Here is an 18,014-nt window from a genome sequence, read left to right as displayed (position 1 = left end):
GTCATCACATTAGCTGTCAGTCTCGGTCTGCTTGCATTTCCCGCGGTTAAAAAAAAAGACTAAGCAATGCATGGGTTAAAAGTGTCAGTACAGCAATTATAGTCAGAACTCATGTCGCCTTCCACCAATACGAAGCTGCACGAAGACACCCCCCGCCTCCCACAGCTCCTCATAATGTCTAATACACTGGAAAATCAAAGCGCGAGCTCTCCCCGCTCACACACCGCTGCTGCTCCACGCGGGGAGCACAACAGAGAGCGCTTTCATTCCATTTGAGCTTTCACAAAGTTGCCATTATGCGGTTTTGTTTTTTTATATAAATAGTTGCGCCTTATTTAGTAATGCTTTCGTAATTCCTTTCCCTTAAACACTGGACAGACTTTACAAAACTAACCATGGAGATGAAGCATTTATCTTTGCGCCTTTTGCGCTACTGAGGATTCAATTTGTGCACTGGAGTCGCTGATATGGACCGGAGATCCTCGAGGACACAATGGACATTAGTGAGACACGCGCTTTGCCTGTTTCTGTGCACGGGCGCAATGGACTTGGTTTTTGCGCAAATGCGCTACTCAATTCCAGAAGAGCTAGAACACGGGGCATTCGTCGGAAATATTGCAGAGGACTTAGGCTTAGACGTAGCGAAACTGTCAGCACGTCGGTTCCGGATAGTATCAGGCGCCAAGAAACAATACTTAGAGGTGAATTTAGAAAACGGTATTTTGTTTGTAAATGAAAAGATTGATCGCGAGGAACTGTGTGAGCAAAGTCCAACTTGTTTTTTGCACTTGCAAGTCGTCATCGAGAACCCACTGGAGCTCTACCGTGTAGAGGTGGAAATTTTGGATGTGAACGACAACGCTCCTAGTTTCCCGTGGAGCGAATTCAATCTGGAGATCACGGAGTCAGCGGCGCCGGGCTCTCGCTTTCCACTGGAGAGCGCGCAAGATTTGGACGTCGGCACCAACTCTCTCCGCTCATACCAACTCAGCGCGAACGAGCACTTTGCCTTGGATATTCAGACGCGCAATGATGGCAGTAAGTTCGCGGAGCTCGTGTTAGAGACGCCGCTGGACCGAGAGCAAAAGAAGGCGCACGAAATGGTGCTGACAGCTGTGGACGGAGGGTCTCCCGAACGCTCGGGAACAGCAAAAATCACAGTTACGGTGCTGGATGCAAATGACAATGTCCCTGTGTTCGACCGGTCTGTCTATCGAGTCAGCCTTATTGAAAATGCTCCAAGAGGCACACTCGTGCTCAAACTTAATGCCACAGATCTCGACGAGGGTCCCAATGGCGAGATTTCGTACTCTTTCAGTGGGCACGCACCGTTAAAAGTGCGTGAATTGTTTAACGTGGATTCCTACACAGGAGAAATCAGAGTAAAAGGGATTGTGGATTATGAAAAGGCAAGCGTATATGAGTTATACGTGCAAGCCAAAGACAAGGGTCCCTCTGCCGTAGCTGTGCACTGCAAAGTGCTGGTAGATATTATGGACGTAAACGACAACGCACCCGAGGTCATCCTGACCTCCGTGTCTACACCTGTTCAGGAAGACGCGCCACCGGGGACTGTGATCGCCGTTATCAGCGTGATGGACCGAGACTCGGGCGAGAACGGAAATGTGGACTGCGAAATTCCAGGAAACGTCCCATTTCAGCTCCACTCATCGTTTAAGAATTACTACACTTTGGTGACTAGTGAGTTTCTTGACCGCGAGAACGTGGCAGAGTACAACATTACGCTGACCGCGAAAGACTTGGGCTCGCCGCCACTTTCGACCAAAAAAAACATCCTTGTTACTGTGTCTGACATTAATGACAACCCGCCGCGCTTTGTTCAGCCGTCCTACACTGTCTATGTAACCGAGAACAATGCCCCTGGCGCTTCCATTTGCTCGGTGACTGCCTTCGATCCCGACTCCAATCAGAACGCCTATCTGTCTTATTCCATTCTGGAGGGTCAGATACAGGGCATGCCAGTGTCCACTTACGTCTCCATTAATTCGGATAACGGAAACATTTACGCGCTGCGCTCCTTCGACTACGAACAGCTCCGAAACTTTCAGATTAGAGTTCAAGCACAGGACGCTGGCTTTCCGCCACTGCGAAGCAACGTAACTGTGAATGTATTCGTTTTGGATCAAAATGACAACGCACCGGTCATCATTTCGCCACTGCCAAAAAACGGCACGGTTGCGACAGAGATGGTCCCCAGGTCAGTGGATGCTGGTTACCTAGTCGCTAAAATCACGGCAATAGACGCTGACGCCGGGCAAAACTCGCGCTTGTCTTACCAAGTGCTCCAGGCGACTGATCCTGGGCTTTTCAGCGTTGCCCTTTACACGGGTGAGATCAGGACAATTCGCCGCTTCGTTGAAAAAGATGCCACCAGGCAGCGACTTGTCATCCTGGTCAAGGACAACGGTCAGCCGCCCCTTTCGGCCACCGTCTCCATCATTCTGTCAGTGGTGGACAACGTGCCGGAATCCCTGTCAGATTTCGGCGACCTCACTCTAAACCAGCAGCCTCCGTCCAATCTCGCCCTTTACCTAATCGTGTCACTGAGCACCATTTCGCTCATCTTCCTCATAGCAATCATTGTGCTCGCCTCTGTCAAATGCTACAAAGATCGCGACGCGCTCAACGGCTTCGGTCTATCCACAGTCGGAGCCGCCTGTTGTGGTATAGAGCCAGAACCTCCGACTGAAGTGTTCAAAAAATCCAACTTAAATCTACAGATCTCCACAGGCGCCAAAGTGCCCACGAACTGTATGGAGGTGAACAGCACGAACACACTGTCTCAAGCGTACTGCTACAAGGTTTGTCTGACACCAGAATCGGCCAAAAGCGACTTCATGTTCCTGAAGCCGTGTAGTCCCGAAACGCCGAGGAACAATGCCAATCCAAAGGGTGCTGATACGCTTGGATGGAACGCGCAAAACCGGAATAATGGAGCAACTACTCCCAGTGAGGTAAGAGAGAACATTTAGTCGTTTTGCGTCCTATTTATGATTAGCTAAGGTCATCATATCATTTATGTCAATACATGTGGTTTATTAAAATGTGTTTAATGGTTTGTTACGCGTTATTAATGCTGTTCTCAGAAGCTTATATTAGCTTAATTATAGTGTATATGACACTAATTACTGTGTATATAACATTGAATGTGAGCCTGTTCCTTCATGTCGAAATGACACGCTCTTGCACCTTATAGTCCTGGTGGAAGTTCGAACTAATTAGTTTCAAGTCTATGAATAGCTCATCAAAACTCGCAAGTCGATCAATTGCGACTGTGTCTTGTGGGCTACGCACTTTTACGCTAGATCGAGTCTGACACTCCACTCGCTTCACAACCAACAGCTTCAGCTTGAACTGAGGTCTGTGAAATGAAGGACAACGAGTGTCATTCAGTTAAGCTTTGAATAACAGCATGCACACAGATGCAAGTTTGTTCAAAATGTTAAATAGACTATATATTGTTTCTAATACGCGTCAATTACTTAACTATAAATAACCTCATCATAGCTTACAAGGGCACATTGCAAGAAAATATCATAAAACACTTGTAGGTCGTAGACTATGTTATAGTATTGTTCTTCAATGAAATATATTGGTTAGAGTTCAAAATAATAATAATGAAAAAAATCTCTGTAAGCATATTTATTCTCAAATAAACATTCTAGAGAATATTATATGTACGATGTACTGATAACATTTCCAACTGGTATTTCGATTACTATAAGTATTTCAGGTAATGGGAGCTCTCGCTAACTAAACCTCAAGGACATATGTACACACACTCATACACGCACACACACACACAGACAGGCACACAACAGAGAGCCATTATCCGACGTACAATAGTGCGCGAACGCGGGCTGGATCCGTCTATAATGGATGAAAAATGGGAGTTGGAGCGTTTAAGGGGGAGCGCAGGAGCCGGCTGGGACGTGTCGCGACTGTAGATGCGTCTGCGTTGTCCTTACGGAATGTGAGGAGGAGAGTGAAGGAGGACGCCTTACGCTTGAAAGAGGGGGTGGCGGTGGGAAGAAAGCGAGAGAGAGGATGTTTGTGTGTGTGTGTGTGCGTGTGTATGAGAGAGAGAGAGAGAGAGAGAGAGAGAGAGAGAGAGAGAGAGAGACAGGGAGAGAAACAGGCAGGCAGGCAATCTATGTGGTTTGTGCTTGTGGAATCCACTAGATGGAAGTATCAGGCCGTAAAATGTAAATTACTGCTAACTGTTTCATAGAGGTGAAATTGGACAGCTTCGCCTGTTAATTAGACCGTTCACTTGAACAGTCTATATCATTTTCTTAATTTATATATAAAAATGGACATTTCAATCATGATTAGGCGAACCTTCAACTAGCCCCTATCTGCAAACTGACAACTGGTAAAATAATGGCTATTAAACCTTGCATTATACAGTAAGTAGTCAACATGAATGAACACATTGAATGGCTGGCTGTAAAGACCTTCTAATTGAATTCAGTATAGCCTAGTCTTAAAATAGCAAACTGAATAGTTAGTTTTGTTCAACTGAGACTGCTGAAAACATTTTCAGGGTTCATAAAGAAGCAAAACAAAGTTTATTTTAATCCACAAGAACCGCTGCTTAGAATCGTCTCATTGTAGGCTATTCTGCAATCATGCAAAACTTAAAATAAATCGATTCCACCCCACAATTAACCGTTTTTATTATTAATTTCCGCTGCTGAGTGGTTTCCTTTGAAGATTAAAATCATGTCTCGTTTCATCCCAGCGGTACTCTAATTGGTTTCGGAAGGTGGTGTGAATAACAATTCTATTAATAAGCTAACATTGCATTCTCCTTGTCAACGGCTTAAGTGAATTATTAGAGCGTGGAATCCATGCCCAGCGACTTATAGTGGGGATAAATGCCCCCACCCGCCGCCCATGCACACCACAAAGCCTGAACCAACAACCAACACAATGTTCCTCAACTGTTGAAAGGCAAATAAAATGCCAAGCGAAGCACCACCTCTAAAGAGGCGCAAATGCCATTTAAAATTTCGCCACAGGGAGGCAGTCAACGTCTTTATCGCTGCTCTTTTCTTAAGCTTTAGGTTATTTTGTTGCTTTAGTGGGTGTTGAGCTCTTTAAAACGTAGTGGATATACGTCTTACTGATACAGTTCTATCCCTTATTGCAGCTGAAGCAACCAAATACAGACTGGCCTCTCACAAAGAATCAAACGTCCTCACTTAAAAGGTAATGCACAGATGCATGCCACATAATCACTAACAGTGCTTGTTAGGATATGGTGTTTTCTGCTCACACTGAAGGATGGATGACTGATCTGCCCTCATTCTCATTTATAGCTACAACTCTATCAATATGGATGGGACTTTAATGCGCAAGGCAATGCAAACCGACCCAGAAAATTTTGTCAGCCCGATGGCAGGCCAGTACTGGACCTGGGGGAACCATATGCGTGGTAAGTGCTTGCCAAACTCTTCCTCCTTCATGCTGTTGACCCGTTTTCTGGTTTACTCAAGTGGCACTGTCTCTGTCCACACAGGTCCCAAGGTTGACCACTCTGCTACGTCTACCTTGCACCATCCGACGACAGAGTACAGGACGTCGCCCCCTAACGTCGGCGCTCCCCCGCGGGCCTGGACTCCTCGCTACACCCCCCCTCAGCAGCAGACCCTCCAGCAGACCCTCCAGCAGACCCAGCCGTCCCCCCACCCGCCACCACACCCGCCGCCCGACTACCAACACAACGTCTACATCCCCGGCACGCCCTCGGCCGTGTGCACGCTGCGGCCCAGCCACCGGACCAGCGAGCTGGACGTGCACAACGCCTTCTCCACCTTCGGCAAGAAGAGGCGCTTCCACGCCAGCCACTACGAGCAGCGCGATGAAACGCCCACACCCGAGGTCATTAACAATGACCTGTACAACAACTAGTGGGGCCTGGCTGACGCACAGGCTAGTGGTGGTGGCAGAGCCTGACGAGGGAAACGGACAGGGGTTTCCTCCACCTTCTGGAAGAGACACAGAGCAGCAGCTCTCTGTGAGGACAGTGGTCGAGCTTCACACAGTGGACACTGAGCTGAGGATGTGTGTTCAGCAGCTCTGATATGCACCTTTCATGTTTTGGTTTACATATGTATTTGTCTCATCATATTTATAGATGATGGCATTGAGCTTACTGACTTGGTGGAAGAGACATCAGAATCATCTGTTCCAATTGCAAGTGTGCTCTTTAGTTTATATGAAGATTATCTTCAAGTAGGCTATCTTATCATTTCGTGTTATTAAAGAGCTTGGGCCTATATTTCCTGAGTGGGTGCCAGTATCAGAAGCGCCTATAAGGGTTCGAATAAAGTGTGTTCTTCTCACAGTTTCAGACCATGACAACCCTGGATACTGAATGCAGGAGGGTTATACAGTTCCACAAGTTCAGTTAATGCTCATATTTGAATGTCAATCAATGTCCAGCATATTCACATGGGTCAAATCTTCTTGTGAAAAAAAACAACAAAAAAAAACATTCCATGTTTTGCTACTGATTTATGATTGTCAAAGTGTCACACCTCTCACTGTAGTGTATTATTATTATTATTATTATTATTATATGTCGTTATTGTTTTGACAATCAAGATGACCAAGTTGCTTTTACTGTAAAGTCTGGATAATCAAAGATATCACTTTGAATAGGGAAATCACTTTTGATTTCATAAAACGTGATAAAAATACTAAAATATTCCACCTAGCTGACATCAAAATCCAGTCTCTTCATGGTGCAAGTTTTTGCGAAAATAAACGTTTACCTGTGACGTCATGGTACTTCATTTAAGAATGTGCCAACCATACAACACATGTACAAACAACTCTGAAAATAAACTATTTTTCTGATACGATTCTAGCAAGGTTTTTCTAACGAGATGAATATGGTAATTCTGAGGTAGGTCATAGGCCAGTCAACTACATGATGTCGCCTGTTCCTACTTTGATTTATTTGTTTGTTTTGGTGTTGATGCACGCTTATGTTCTTTTTGTTGCAAGATAATCTACATTTCTAGAAGTACAATCCATTAATTTGTTTACTGCGCTCTTTTGGACGTAGTCAGCAAGAACAGAGGGTTCAGCACTAAACAAGAACGTGTAAGTAAGTAAGGCTTTTCCTCTGGTGCGCATTGTAAATGCTAACATATGCTAATCAGATTGCTTATATTCCCTTTTCTTGCCCGCTGAGAATTGTCTGGGTTCATTAACTGAACAAACAGAGACTCCTTGTTGGAAATACCATTTTAATTAAAGACGACGAAACAGCGAATGAAGCGTCAGGGAATTAAGTCGCTCCTTCAAAATGCCACACCTGCACGCAATCTGTGCGGTGCCGCTCTCTTTCGCCGATGCCCTTTTCCTTTTAATTTCCCTGGGAAATGAGTTCAGAATGTCAATAGATGAGTATCGGCCAATTGAGAGGGGTAATTAGATGTGCCGCGTGTCCCCTTAGATTACGGACATTAATGAGGAAACGGTCTCCATGGTGTCGACACACTTCATAGACACTAAAGTTCACCAGCCGTTTGGCCAGTGAACCAGAGGCATAGCAGCAAATTGTTTAAGCTCATACTTTATGCATTGAAAGACTGCGGCCATGCGGAAGAATGGCCCCTTTGACAATGGCGAAGTCAGCGAATAATTGCTGTAGGGGTTTAGGAACAATTCAGGTCGAATGTATTTAAAGACATGATTATTATAGGGAACATTCTATGCACTTGTCCCTGACATTTAACCTCAAACAGCATCTGACTCTGGTCATGTGATCTCGTGCCAGATCAGGGCCAGATCTGTTCTGGAGACAACTCCTAACTGGGTTAGCTCTCTTTCCAAGCAGCAAATCTGCCATTAGGACTGTAAAGTAAGTCGGATGGGTTACTAAGTAGCGGCTCTAACCATTTCTTTCACTGGTCCTTGCTGTCCTTTTGTCTCTCTCTCTCTCTCTCTCTCTCACACACACACACACACACACACACACATAATTATGCTTAAATATGTTTCAGTCAACAGTGAGAAAACATGTAAGGAGAGGTGCACGTGCACATACTGTATACACACAGGCTTTAGAACCTTTTAATATCATACTTATAGCATCCTTCATACTTAGTACTGGTAGAATATAACATAGGCCTATATGTTGCCGTTTCAAGATGTACTTCCAATAAGTGCCGGAGGTAATAACAGAATCAATACTAACTACTGAATTAACAATAATGTAAATAGGATAGTTAATAGAACTGGAAACCTATTGCTCAGAGGCTTACTGCACAACATGCTATTACATTTCCATACTTGTCCATTTTGGACAGTGAGATTTCTTCCGTACAGGGCATGTGCAGATTTGTCAGTGTGCTCCCTTTGTTTGTGACTTGAGCTTAAGAGCCAAGATCAGGCCAAAGGAGACCATAAAATCGCATTCTTATTCCATGGCCCATGTATTTCATGCACACAATGTAATTATTTTGTTACATATACAGTAGCAACAAGTCTTACACTTGCGTAAATGGTTTGAATGTAAAAGCTTGACTGTACTTCCACCTACTTGGAGCACATTGATACAGTGCACATTGAAGAATAGTGTTTTCACTTCCCCATTGTTACATGTGCAGTGTATGAGCAACTTCCCCTCGCTTGGTTATGCCTGTAGACTTTAACTATTAAAAACTCCATCATTACTTATTACACACAATTATGTTTTCATTATTCTGATGTCACAGAGGGAGATTGGTCAGGATACACATGGAGAAGGCAGGGACTAAAAGTGGCCTCTAGAGGGCAGCATTTTGCCATATAAAGAAAAGAAGGAGTAAGGGTAATATTCTTGGATTTTGGCAATTAAACTTGATGAACCAAAAAATTAAAAGTTTTAGTGCAGGAAATGTGATGGGCATGGGTCAATGGTGATAATTCTTTTGCTCAGCGTGATGCCCTTTACTACTTTTTGTTAATTATAATGGCGAATTGGCTCCACTGCAAAACTACCTTCTACACTCCCAGATCCACTACTACTGCAGCCACTGCTGCAGCTACTATTATGAGCACAAACACTATTGATAGGGCTGCCACTTCCCTGCTATAACCCTCCTCCTTTATTACTCCTTTTACTACTGCTCTCCAACACTGAGGATTTAATGACTACCTTCTGCTAGCACAGCTGATCTTGTTTGATGTTGGGCTTTGCTTCAGTTTAAGACTAGCTCTGCCTGCCAACTTACTTAACACCAGGCTGTCCTCAGCTGTCCTCTTAGCCACATCATTTCAACCCTCAAAGTGTGGTGAAGGTAGGGATGAAAGTGTATCTACATCTCATTTCTGTGACATAATCTTTATTTCAGTCATCACGAATCATTATGAAACGCATGGTTTCTATTTCAGCTGAAGTTCAAAAGGCATATCCACACAGAGTCTACTGTAAAGGTAGCCTGGCTGACATCAAATCAAATGCACTCAAGATTTGTCTGGTCTCCATAAATATAGGCTACTATAAATACATGAACACACTTCACACTCCCAGGAACTGGAAAATGATTACAGCTGTCATATAAAGCAGAGGAGATAATATGGAGTTGCATTCATCCAGGTACCTACAGTAATGTCCTAGAAACGCCACCTTTTGAAAATTGCCTTCATAATCCTTAAACTACACACCTGCATAACTAAACTAAATCAACAGCACACCAGTATAATTTTACTGTTGATTTTGGAGGACTGCTTTCGTAAAAGCAACCCACATATGCCATTGTCTTCATTGAAGTAAACTTGTCTTTGGCAGCAAAACAGGACTGTTTGGTCCTCAATTGGGCCCAGTGTTGTATTGTGTTGTGCGGCCCACCGGCCAATTTTCAAAACCCAATGTGGCCCTTGAGCCAAAAAGTTTGTGTGTGTGTGTGTGTGTGTCCCCGCTTACATAACTTAAGAAACACCGGTCTGATTTACTTACATTTACATTTGTTCATTTAGCAGACGCTGCTATCCAAACCGATTTTGCAAATTGAACAAAAGGAAGGAAAAGGAAGGAGGAATTGAACCCACAACCTTTTCAGACTACTGCATGCTAGCCCAGCTCCTTAACCTACACTACCACCGCCCCCAGTGTACTTCAAATTTTCATATAAGGCCTAGAGGGTCATCATATCTTGGCCCTCTAACATGATCACCTGACACACACAGTTCAAGAGACCACTATGGAAGTATGAATTTCTGTCAGTTGTCTCTGGACAACTGCAGTCTGTCAACAATTGGACTCTAATTCATGAGATTTAAGACTATGAAATGTTTTCAACCGACAAGTGGAAAATGGAATTATACTGTATTTTAGTCCAGATTGATATGAGAAGTTGACAAACATGCTCATAAGGAATCATGCAAAGAATGATAACACTGTCAATTTCCATACAATACCCACTTTACTGAGTGGATGTCACTATAGCATTATACGAGACTCACCTGGATGACTCCAGCAATGTATTTCCAACATGTGTTAATGGCTATGATACAACCTCTAAAAAGGTAAAACAAACAAAAAAGCAACTCCCATAATACCATTTACACTAAATACTTAATAAAATAAAAGAAACTCACTCACTCACAATAAGAAATAACAAAATACATATCTCCAAGCAAGTGTTTTTATTGTCTACATGCACATTTATTTGACCATTTGGCACTTCATTCTCTTCTGTTTACATAGAATCCTCTTGCAATGCCTTGCAGTAATGGTGTGCTATGATATGAATACATGGTGGAGGGTCCCACAAACATGGCTAAAAATAGCTTCAGCATTTCATGAATGTAGTCTTTTAGTCATCTGTCCTCAACAGTGTGAATTCAGGTTCATATCAAGTGATATACACATATGGATTGTGAACTGTTATCTTTCACTGCAGCATCCAGTTCAAATACTTTATTGTACCAGACTTGTTGAGCTTACCCATTTGTGCCAGGTGTCAGTTGCAGTTACTGAGTGTATCACTCTGTGGTAGTGGCTGCAATAACCTACAGAAGACAGGCTTCATTTAGGCTCACTTACTCAAAAGCTGTTGTCTCATACAGTTCATGGCAAGTCTTTTCTCTTTCCTCCAAGTGGGATTTCAACAGCAGCTTTTTCTGTGGCTCTATGTGGGCCTCGTTTAGACTGAAACGCCACACAGGCCTGAAGAGGATGAAAGCAGGTGAAAGCAGATGAGCTCAGGTGAAGGTTGGTAATGTGAAGGGGGTCTCTGTCATGTTATGAAGTTCAATTTCGAAAGATAACTACATAATAACAGTGTCAGCATGGTCGAGGCTATGGGCCTGCTACATAGGAAAACAGCTTTGCTGCAACAATATAGTTGTCTGAGGTATTGTTGAGCACCGAATTACTTAAAGGGCTGAATCTAATTGCAATGGCCAGTATACACTATATGAGTATAGTACTGATAGTTATCACATATTAGGTCATATATATCAGCAGTACTCATATTAACCCACACTGCAATGTGTAGCCTGTGACCGTAGTGATGAATGCTGGCATTATGGGATTTTATCAGGGTCACTTCCAAAAAAGAATCATTGTCATATAAATGTTTTATTACAATATCTTGCTAATTAAAAATGCAACATCAATAGCTGGGATTCATAGGTAAATAAGCCTAGTGTTACATGTCATTATACAAATTCATATGTGCTGAAAGTGTAATCTCTGAAAAATACATGGTCATTGCACAGTTACTATTGTTTGAAGTAAACAGTATATCTGTTGCACAAAAAAAAATTCTGCTGTTTCACTCACTGGTAGGTTTAATGGTAGGCATTACATTGGTTTCCAAAGACTCATGCTACTCATGTCCAAACGTTCTATAATATTGCTAATATTGTTATCCTATCACATTCTGTTTCAGTAAAATAATGCATAAGGGTCAAAGAACAGCTCAGGATCAAGTGTTGTTGTGAAGTCTGCAGGCTCTATATGTGTACTGTGTTTGGTATGTAATAAAAGGGGCAAATATGAACTGAGTAGACCAGACATAATTATTTATTAATTTTTATTATTATTTATTTTCTGTTCACTCAAAGTGCTTTTCTGTTCACTCATTCATTCATTAAAACTAGCTTTCTAGAATCAGAAATACTTTTTAAAGTATTTTTTTTGTATTTCTTACTTTAAATATTTTTTTTATTAAAATAATTGGGAGATTATGTAGTGTAAATGTCACTGGATTTGACAATTATGTCCATTAACCACCTCAACAGATAAAGGCTACATTCAGCCAGACTGTCTGCACCCATGTCCCTGCAGTTGCCGTGCAAGCCCAGCAGGTGGTGGCAGGGGGTCAGATGAATATTACAAAGACCTACTGGAAGTATGGAATAGAAAAGGGAGAAAGATGCAGAACATAGAAAGTTTGTAAATGCCACTAGAGGAGAAATCTACACTGTAAAACCCAATGTTGCTTGTTTGTTTTCATAACTAATTTTTCCTTTTCAATACAACACAGATTTGTGCAAATAGTCATTTTAACTTAAAATAATCAATTGAAAACATCTCAACTACATGGAAGTTCACTCAATGAAAAGCCATGTTATGTTAATAATAAATGTCAAGTTGAGTTGACTACTGCCAACTTGTGCAGCATCACGTGTAGCACGTTTTGCGTCTTGCGTCATCATGTAGTGGCTTACGCGCGTTCTTACGGTCGGTGCAGAGTGAAATGGATGGAAATTCGTGGAACAACACCACCAGAGACTGATACCCAGGGGCGTAGCAGCAAATTCTGGGCCCTATGCACAAGTGGTGGCCATGGGCCCCCCCCCCCCCCCCCAACCAACCAACCAACCACCGGCTGTAAGCATGAAGCATGAGGTTCACAACTAACTACTATCTAATCACACATTGAATTAATCTAACAACTCTTATATGTACTGTATAACAGAAAATAATCTTATTACCCAAGACTTCACTGAATTTCTGTTTTATTTGAAGAATGTTTAAAAGCTAGAACATGAAATGAATGAAAACACTTTTGGCTGAGAGAACAGCTATCTATACAAATTGAACACTTTTGGCTGAGAGAACAGCTATCTATACAAATTGAACACTTTTGACTGAGAGAACAGCTATCTATACAAATTGAACACTTTTGGCTGAAGAGAACAGCTGTCTATCAAGGAGCATATTAAAGAAAAATGCCACATTAACAAAATGCTTCATTTCAATGAAAGAAAAAAAAATCATTAAAAAAACAGACTTCCACAAAGTGCTAAACACTGAAATTTACACTCCAGTTAGTGCCCACTGACGGGTCTTTTTGGTGGCAAAATCCTTGATGAGGTCCTTAAAGTCCAGTTTTCTTGCCAACTGACTTTCAATGGAGAGAAGGGCAAGGCTGTTCAATCTATCCTGACTCATTGTGTAACCAGTTTCAGCTTATGTAGCCTTATGGATGTGACTGAACATGCTTTAATATTTAAATATTCTGTGTAAAATGTCCTCAAATTTCATTTTCATTTTTCATTTGCTTCATAAAAACATAAGAACATTTTATTTTTCTAATGGTTCTGGCAAAAAAATGGTCTACTCTAATTAGACTAGACTACAGTGAAAGACAGAGCATGACAGTGTTGCTAAATATACATAGCCTTTCGTGTGATTTCATTTTAAACTATAGGCTCACCTTGTCTCAAGTCTACATCAGATGGTGAGAGGTCTGCTGCATCACCCTCTGTGACAGTATCTGAAACTGAGTGTGATGCGTTTCACAAGTTAGCTTTGCTACTAATTTGACAGCCTTTCCTCATGAACCTATATAACATTGAGCCTACTAAGTTAAGCTACTAGCTCATAATAATTTTCGAATTAGTAGGCTATTGAAATGTTGTGGTAGGCTATAAATCAGGCATCATGTTATTTCTAATTTTGTGTTAATGCTGTTTTAGCACTGATAATCGCGGATTCCCGGTGGTATTGAAGTGTTTTGTAACCTTCAGGAGTTCATTTCATTTGTAGACTATTGCTTTCACATTGGGCTCACCTTTCTTGGGAAAGAAGGCTGTTAACACTTGTTTTCCCTCATTTCTTTTTTCTCCCTTTCTTGCCTCTCTTTTCTTTTCTGGGAACCGGATTTAGCTTTCTTAGACTTAGACATCTCCACACCGTTGACCGTCTGCATTGCCGCTTCGGCAGAATGAACGTTACTTCAAAAATGCGCCTAGCAGGGGAAGGCGGACTGAACCATTTTGTGCAAGGGAGAGGGTGCCTGCCCTCAAACAATGTTGGCTTGGACACAATTTAATACATCAATCAACTGATGCATTTACCCGAAATATTTGCATCTATATTAGTTAATAACATTTATTAAGATCTTTAAATTAAGGAAATTATTTATTATTAAGGAAAATAAAATTCAACTCCTTAGGGGCCCTCCCCCTACTTGGGGCCCGGGTAATTTATTCCCACTTGTCCCCCCACTACGACGCCCTTGCTGATACCCATCATATTATTTTTACAAGGTGAGTGTAAATGTTAACTTGCAAGTAATATTTTACATGTTTTACGTTTTTTACTTGATGAAATTGTGTTGCCCCGTTTATTGAAAACGTAACAGCAAAACTTGCTGGCTGAAATTCACAGTATAGCTAGCAGCTAACAGCGTAGCAGACCGAGTTAGCTGCCCTAGACATTATTCGTCGAACGATTTCGAAAGGAGAAATCATTAAGCCCAGGGCAGGAGACCGTTTATTTAGTTTGTTTGCGGTTAGCTTTCTTTAGGACACGGCTAGCTAGCCCTGAAACATGACGCTCGGTGTACTTCAGAGTGGGTTAGCGGGACTCCTATTCGCCATGTGACATGCGTTTCAGCCACTTCACACGCTCAACCCTCAACCGATAGGGTCGCCTGCACTGTTGGCAAAGTTCACACTTCAGTTCAGTTCGTTCAAAAGAAAATTAAAGAATTCACGTTCATATTTCACCAATTCAGTTTTGAACTAGTTCATGTTCAGTTCATTAACAGTTTTGTTTAGAAGCTGAGGAACTCTGGGAGTCAGTTCAAGTTCTTTAGTTAAAAATATATTAAGTTCAGAGTTAATAGAAAAATGAATTAGTTTATGCTCAACACTGGTCGCCTCCTAGTAGAAAGCATGGGGGTAATACAGTGCTATTTTGTTGTTTGCTTGAGGAAAATAACTGTGTTAAACAACAATTGCTAATATCTGCTGTCATGAAGACTTTAAAATGATAAATATCAGTGCTATTGAATCCCTCGGCTTGTTATTTGCTTCTTTTATGCCTACTAGATTGAAGCCGAGTTTGCTCGCCTCACCACTGTTGACCTGAAAGGCTGTCTCTTTGCTGGCCTTGACAAGTATCTGCAGAGGTTTATTGATCTCTACAGAGCCAAGTGTGGTGGAGCTGAAGAAGCTGTTGACAACACTGGATAGTGATGTAAGTAGGCTTGTGTGATATTTTAAACAATATGTTTTTCTGTTTAAACAAAAGTTATTATAGTAAATATTACTACATGGTGTTGGTTCAGTAACAGGGTTCTCCCAGTTCCTGTCTCTCTTTAATAAACAGCAAACTTATTTTCACACGGGTCAATGGTGTCATCCAACCAGGAAAAAAAACGCTTTATCAGTTTCAAATTTATAGTTTTCCAATTTTGTCTGCAGCTTTCTTTGTTTCATGACTTATAATTGCACTTGTTTATCCTGTATCTGTGTCTCTCTCTGGTTGGATGAAATGGGTATATTAGGAACATAGAGCTACAGTATTTAACACTTTCACACACATACACACACACACACTTTATTTACTGTTAAATACTCTCTTCTGATGCTATCTGATTGAAGCTGTTCCATTGATTGTGTATTGTCAATTGTTTTTAGTGTTCCAACCAATGGAAAAGGACCATCGTGCTGATGGGTCTCCCCCACTACCTCAAAGATGTTGCGTCCAACTTTTACAAGAAAGTTCAGGTATATTTTATATTTTGTCAATGCAGATCATCCCCCCCCCCCCCCCCCATTCTTATGGATTTACCCTTACATGTACATATCCTGTATTTTAGGACCTAAACAGCGGGTTGGGACCAATCAGGAGTAAATAGCCCTATAGCGCTAACCGCTCCAACATGTGTGTATGTCCATACCAGCATGGCCTCAATGTCATTGTCCAGGCTTCACATAACTTCTGTGGCACATAAATTAACTCAGTAGCCGGCTTCAGGTCGTCGAGCCAAGTGGCCTAACGTTTTGGGTGGGCCAGAATTCAGGGGTCTATAGCCCCAAGTGGCACCAGTTAGCACCCGCACCTAAAGGTGCGAAAGGAATTAGCCTTGGCACGGCCTGGCTAGCTTGGCTTTGGCCCTACGATCTGAAGGTGGCTAGCTTGGCTTTGGCCCTACGATCTGAAGGGGCCTAATGAAAGCACTGCTCATTTCACACTGGGTGTTATTTGTTTTTTGTTTTTTTAATAATTGCCTTTAAAAATAGGTTTTTAAGTATTCAATAGCTCACATTGTGCTTTTTAAAAAAAAAATTTTTTAATCAATATTGTGAAGTGTTGTGATCTTGCAGGTCAGCTATTTTCACTAGTTTGGGTTCCGGGGAGAATGTTTAGGAACCACTGGTGTCTTAATGCCGTTTTGGCCACAACAACAGAATCAATGAAGGTTTATTTTATCATATGTTTGTCCATTTTTTTTTAGGCCACAGTTGCTGAGGAGGACATGACGAGAGGAATGACTGTGGGCATCCTCGTGGTGGCAGACGGGAATGATACTGTTGGTTTCGCTGTGGTCATTGAGGAAGAAATCATCCTTCCGTCGCTCAGTGATTTTCCAACGGCTGTGGCACTTCTGATGGGTCTGCTCTACGCACTGAACATTGACTACCCCAAAGACACAAGGTACACATTTGAAGTCATTCAGAAGGTGCTCATGGACATTGGTGGAGGCCATTGCACTGCGTTGGTTCATGGCTTGAGAAACAGACTCTTGAGGAAAACCATGTAAGCTTAAAGCAGAGTTTAAGCTTTGCCCAAATGTGAACAAAATGTGAACTTGATTGAGAAATGGACTTTTGTTATTTTTGTTAGACGTCTTATAGATTGTGTACTGTTTGGGGGACACAGTAACACACACGGTATGGATTTATTTGGGGGACACAGTAACACACAAGGTATGGATTTATTTGGGGGACACAGTAACACACACGGTGTGGATTTATTTGGGGGACACAGTAACACACTCGGTGTGTTTATTTTGGGGACACGGTAACACACTCGTGTGTATTAATTTTGAAGGACAGTAAAACACACAGTATGGATTTATTTGGGGGAAGGTAACACGAACTGGGGTTTTATCCACAGTGTGTATGTGATCAATCTTGTTATTTGTGATGCACTTTATTATTTGGTTAATTGCTCTATTATTTGTAACTGGCTGCACATTGTTTAATGCCAAAACATTTGTCATCAAAATTTAAAATGTTGCCTTAAATTTCTATAACTTACAATGCAAGATACATTTTAGTATTGGTGATTGCCTAAATAGGATGCATTAAATAATGGATAACACCTAGTGAGATGGTACAAATGTTCCATTTTGATGACATCATGTGTTGGTACTGTTTTAAAGGAGTAGCTCACTCAAAAAATGACTTCTTTTCTATCACTTACACACCTCATGAAGCCTTCAATTCATTTATTTTTTATTTTTGTTGCATTCCTAATTGAGACAATGTGAGTCTTCACTCTTGAATCAAATTATTGGCTCAATAATGCAAAAACAAACAATCTTCATGAATTCAAGCCTTCATGGGGTGTGTAACTGATAGAAAATAAGTATTTGTTCCAAAAAGTAATTGTATTTACTCAACTGTTTTTATTAAAGAGGCTTGAGTTGGATCTCAGTGTTTTTGGTTTATGAAGCTATATCTTCAATAAAACATATTGGGCAGTATTAATTGTTAAATTGTATTAGATGTGTGGGGTGAGA

The 18,014-nt window shown here is 41.7% G+C and overlaps 1 protein-coding gene across 1 annotated transcript; it reads left to right on the top strand.

Moving 5' to 3' along the window:
* The first annotated feature begins 563 nt into the window (after positions 1-563).
* Positions 564-5,937, top strand: LOC143132936 (protocadherin-10). Its single transcript, XM_076292763.1, has 2 exons — positions 564-2,970; positions 5,546-5,937. The coding sequence occupies exons 1-2, from the start codon at positions 564-566 to the stop codon at positions 5,935-5,937; spliced, it is 2,799 nt and encodes a 932-aa protein (XP_076148878.1).
* The last annotated feature ends 12,077 nt before the right edge of the window (positions 5,938-18,014 follow it).

The sequence above is a fragment of the Alosa pseudoharengus genome, unplaced genomic scaffold (genome assembly GCF_046254945.1).
Source record: "Alosa pseudoharengus isolate Yale_2024_CS ecotype anadromous, Long Island Sound unplaced genomic scaffold, YU_APseudo_1.1 YU_APseudo_1.1_scf_19, whole genome shotgun sequence".
Lineage (NCBI taxonomy): Eukaryota > Metazoa > Chordata > Actinopteri > Clupeiformes > Clupeidae > Alosa > Alosa pseudoharengus.
Note: the sequence above shows the minus strand (reverse complement) of the source record. Positions and strands in the feature narration are given on the sequence as shown.

Excerpts from the sequence above, each read along its gene's own strand:
- LOC143132936 (XM_076292763.1), top strand. The coding sequence starts at position 564 with ATGCGCTACTCAATTCCAGAAGAGCTAGAACACGGGGCATTCGTCGGA. Across the intron at positions 2,971-5,545 it reads TAATGGAGCAACTACTCCCA|GTCCCAAGGTTGACCACTCT; the intron begins GTGAGGTAAGAG and ends CTGTCCACACAG.